Below are 5,222 nucleotides of genomic sequence, written 5' to 3'. Positions count from 1 at the left end.
AGGCTTAAGTGTTCTTATAAAATAATTTCAAACACTAAGCATCAAATTTGTTTACATTTTTTGAGCACCTCAAAGCGTTTAAGCAGGTCCCGAGGGATCGACCCGTGTGCGTTCTTATAGTGTCTGGCAATAGCCGAGACTGTTGCTTATGTCCCTTTACACGATTGTGTAAATGTCCGCGTGTGTAGCCTACATAACCTTCATCACAAAGGTCACATTGAAATTTATATACAACACACTGCTGATTTATGATCGGCGGCTTTGCCTCTTTCACTTTCAGTTCCTGTTCAATTTTTCTGCTGGTAAATACAGGCTGGATGGTTTTGTTTACTTTCAGGCTCAAATCCTTAAGTTGTTTTTTTACAAATTCTGCTGAGTTTTGGTCTTTAAATGGCAAGACTACTCGAACCATGTTATCCGTCTCTTGGGCTGTTGATAAAGGTCGCGGTTGGTCGCAGACCTTTGAGTCAACAAAGCGTTTGATAGTGGAATTTACGAGTTGTTTCGGGTACTTTAGGCGTGAGAAAACTGACTTCAAACGGTCACATTCGTCTGAGAAGTGTGACCAAGAAGAAGATAAACGGTGTGCTCGATCGAGCATAGTTCTCAGCAAGCCATTCTTGTACCGATTGTCAACATTGCTCTGAAAATGCAGAAGGAGACCTGAATTCGTGGGTTTTACGTAGACCTTTGTCTCTATCCGGGGAGATCGATTCAGTAACTGAGTTCCCAGAAATGGCAACATACCATTGCTTTCAGTTTCCATGGTGAATTTTACGGATGAATGTGCAAGGTTTAATGTGTCTAGAAAGCTAGATGCTGCCGCCATATTCGGCATGATGGTCAGGGTGTCGTCTACATATCTTCGATAGAACGAAGGGAGTTTTCCTTGTCGTTCGAGGTTTTCTTCGATTGAGGTCATGAAAACATTAGCGAGCAAGGGGCCAAGGGGAGAACCCATGGCCACACCATCAGTCTGTTCATACAAGGCTCCATTGAATTGGAAAAGTTGTTCTTTTGTAGCTACTCTGAGAAGGTCAACAAGGTCCATTTTCGTCAAATTCAAGTCGTACGTTACGTTAAACCAATTGTTGGTGAAAGCTATGTTCGCGAGTATCTCTATCGTTTCATCCAAGGGTACGTTTGTGAATAGGGAAGACACATCATACGAAACCAGAATGTCACCGTTTGCTATTTCCATGTTTTGAATTTCGTTCGTAAATTCAAATATGTCAGATACTGTGTACTGATTCAAAGACAAAGGCTTAAGTTTAGTGTCAAGCCATTTAGCCAGCGCGTAGTTGTATGTTTGCTTTGCTGATAGAATAGGGCGCATCGCTAAGTTCTCCTTGTGTGTCTTTGGTAAGCCATATAAATGGGCTAATCTGGAGCCTGTAGGGCACACAGTCTCCGCAATGGGCTTGGGCAGAATTCGACGGACAGTAGAGTCTAAATCTTTCTCTTTCTTTAGAAGAGGGTGGTAATAAGTTGGTGGTCTACCTCTACTTGGAGGCCGTTCCAGGGGAACAGGCCGAAATTTACTTGCGTCATTGATGGAAGCTTCAGATAATAGGCGTAAATATTCGGACTTGTCCATTACGACCACTCCCGAACCCTTATCTGGTTTGGTAATGATGATGTCGTCGCGACGCTTCAATTGTTCGATGGCAAGCAGGAGTGTCTTGGGAGGTTTGTGTACTTTGCGCTGGATGTAGTTCAGTGCTACGGATCGTAGGGTTGCGGCCGCCAATTCTTTCAAATCATCACTTCCAAGATGAGGTTCAAGACACCAGTAAACCTTCTCGAAGCTTGCTTTCACTTCAATCGGGGACACACGTTGTGGAAAGGCGAATTTCAAACCCCGACATAAAACCAGTTTCTGGAAAAAAGAAAGTTCGTAGGACGATATGTTGTGAATATGCTCGTCCACATCCGTTTCTTTGTAGAGTAATCTTGCGATCTTCTTTGTATGAGTGCTCATTACCTCCTGATAGTATTTGTTTCTGAGGTTTACCATTGTGCGTAAAATACAGATGTACCGGAACACGCTGCAGCTTCGGCGAATTTCATCGTAGATGGAGTTGATTTCGCACTTAAGAGCTGCACTTAGTTTGATCTTTTCACAATCGTGTAAAGGGACATAAGCAACAGTCCTCGGCTATTGCCAGACACTATAAGAACGCACACGGGTCGATCCCTCGGGACCTGCTTAAACGCTTTGAGGTGCTCAAAAAATGTAAAAACAAATTTGATTGCTTAGTGTTTGAAATGTTATTTATAAGAACACTTAAGCCTAGCCTCAATGTGCAATCGGATTCCATTCGTGCTAAAGTATTCTTATAGCCAATTTCGCACGTGCTTATTATGTTAATTCTTAGCGTCAATCGTTTTTAATACTGTAATTTTAGCATCATAGAACATTTTTACCTTGATAATGGAGTGATGTCTACTCCGAAACGTCGGTTTAACTTGTTATCTCTAATAGTGTTTCATAGTTTTTATTGCAATAGGGGTGAAAAATGTTGGCGAAGTACGTAAACCCCCTTTTGGGGGGTTACAAAGGGGTGGAAATGATAGATAGCAATTAAGCGTTTTGTTTTGCACATACAATCTTTCAAATCAACTCATTGTTGTTTCAGTACAATCATTTAAGTCCGTGAGAAATATCGTGCGAGAAATGTACAGCCATTTTGAGTGTCACGCAATAGGAGATAAACACTCATTTACAATGACAAACGCGCCATGTATCAAATATCATTGTTAGTTAAACCTTATATTTTGTTTTGTTTTTTTTAAGTGTAAAAGTGGACAATGACATGATTGTAACAAGGTGTAAAAGTGACGTTTTTACTCCTTTTATTTGGGTTTTATGACTTCGGTGTCACGTAATAGATATATCAGTCACAGACCATGTAAGGTTATTAACTTGTAGCGCTTTATTTATCGACAAATAGAGTACTTTTGCCTCATTTTTCTGTAAATGTGACGCTTGAAAGTTGAAGAAAAAAAAGGAAGTTATTGGTTTGCTGGAGTTTTTTTTTGTCACTAATATTTGGTTCTATGGCCTTTACAGGTGAGAATTGCTTCTATCCTCTTACTCATGCTTAGAATGATGTTATCTATCACGGCTGCTGGAATACTATCAAAAGCTGTAAACACACACTGTTTGAATTCTTCAAAACATTCCTTTGTAATATTAAAAGCTATTGCTTCTTCCTCTAAGAAGCGTTTCACGAGGTGAAATATATTTTCTATACAGTCCACATCAGGTGAGCGTGCAGGGATCTCTAACAGTTCAGCTTCTATACCTTCAAGAGCTTTTGCAGCAGTCATGCTTCGTTGTGAGGGATCGTTGTCCATTACAAACAATCTTCTTCCATTCGCTTTCAGCGCTGCTTGTGCAAATGCTAAAATGAAATACCTGCGTATGAAAAGGGCAAAGAATTCCCCACTCATTTTTTCGTAAGGAACTTTCAGTGTCACCTCCTTACCATAAGCGATAGCAACGAGGACATGCAAGCGCCTGCCACCTGCTAAGTTCTTTGAAGCCTTTGAAGTAAATTTAAGGCCTTCTCCCTTTCGTCGCTATACATGAGATTTATTGCAGGAAGCACCGCTCTGCGGGTTATATTTATGGATGAAAGAGACTCCATCAAGAAAGAATGCCACCTCATTTGTCCAGAAATCTGGATTTTGCTTCACTTTGCGTTTCCTTTTTCTAGCAAATGGTAATCCCACCTTTCGATCGTTTTCGCTCAACAGCCCCTTTTTCTCGCTTGCAAGTAGCTGTAGCCTTCCTCGTTCAGATAACGCGAAAAATGTCCTTCTGCTTGCCATTTCAAGAGACAGCCCAGTCTTTTCTATCACGTTTTTCACGGGTATGTGAACATTCCTCATTTGCATGTCTCTCAACGTGCGCAGTAGCTTTCGCACACTACGATCACTTACTTTTCTTGGCCTCCCCCTCCTACTAGTTAGCTTACTTGACGAATTTTTGGTAACGTTGTTGACCAATTTCTTCGCTGTGGACTCTCGCACACATATTCTGGCAGCGGAAGATTTTGAAATCCCACATTCATTTGCTATGTCACTATAGCACGCACATCCATACTTCCTTGCAAACAATACCATTGCTCTCTGCACAGCTGTAATCCTAGGAGCCATGACTTTCAATTCTCTTAACAGACGCAGCCCAAGAATACGCGGCACTCAGTATACTTGACTGTAAGCAAGTATAACTGAATTTTTTTCTTCGAACCAAACACGCACGTCACAGATGAAAAAAGAATGCGTTTAAACGTTGCTTTTTTGCCGCACGCCTTCCTCCCCTCGAGGGAAAATATAGAACAGTCAATTTACCCGCAACACGTCCAAAAGACATGTTCACATCTATATCTAAACATTTGAAATATGTCTTCATTGGTTGTAGACTTATAAATTGATTTCATACAAAAACACATTTTCGGACAATCCTGGCCAAAAATAATGGGACAATTTGCTACATTTATCTCAAAGTCTTTCTCTGCACCTCCTCCCCCTCGCAATGTTGTTACGCTGCTGTGTTTATGTACAGTCCGAAGGATCCCAGCAACTTTCAACATCGCGAGGGGGAGGGGGGGTTTCTGAAAATGACGATGAGAGCTTGAATAAGGTTATGGCGACTGCTTATAGATGTGTAAAATAAAATGTACAGTGCCTGAGCCATTTTGTGTTGTCCCGTAACTTTTTGGCCAGGATTGTAGGTTCTAATACATGAAAGCAAGGTTTGGTAGGCTGTATATCAGTCTGGAAAATTTTAGTAGTGGGTGTCAGCAGATTTATGTTATATAATATTCCAGTCTTATCAGCTAAATCCTCCTAAAATGCCGTGCTCAAGTAGTGCAGTGAATGACTCAGTTATACTTACCAAATATGACATTCCCGGAGCCTCGTTAGCTGAGCTAAATCCTTCTTCGCTGAAGAATGAAGAGTTGCAGTTTGGGTTGTGTGATGCCATGTAGTGGGGATTCCCTTAAAGGACTTAAAACAAAACCTTTGCTTGTAAAACGGTAAGCACAAGGCTTTCATTTTAAATAATAATTAAACAGTTGTTTTTCAAGGTTTATCAGTTACCCTTTTTTTAAAAATGTGCTTTGCAAAGTGGAGTAATATGTGAAAAGTGGCGCAATCAATGGTGATAGATCCTGATCTGCACGAAATTTACACCAAAGAATAAAAAGAGG

At 40.8% G+C, this 5,222-nt stretch overlaps 1 protein-coding gene across 1 annotated transcript; it reads right to left on the bottom strand.

Moving 5' to 3' along the window:
- Positions 1-148: 148 nt before the first annotated feature.
- On the bottom strand, positions 149-2,085 carry LOC138051008 (uncharacterized; the record flags this gene model as incomplete). Its single annotated transcript, XM_068897205.1, has 1 exon — positions 149-2,085. A coding segment is annotated over exon 1 (1,869 nt), but the record flags the coding sequence as incomplete, so codon positions are not given.
- Positions 2,086-5,222: the final 3,137 nt, after the last annotated feature.

Source organism: Montipora capricornis, chromosome 1 (genome assembly GCF_036669925.1).
Source record: "Montipora capricornis isolate CH-2021 chromosome 1, ASM3666992v2, whole genome shotgun sequence".
NCBI classification, from domain to species: domain Eukaryota; kingdom Metazoa; phylum Cnidaria; class Anthozoa; order Scleractinia; family Acroporidae; genus Montipora; species Montipora capricornis.
The sequence above is the reverse complement of the archived record's forward strand: the minus strand, read 5'-3'. Positions and strand labels throughout refer to the sequence as shown.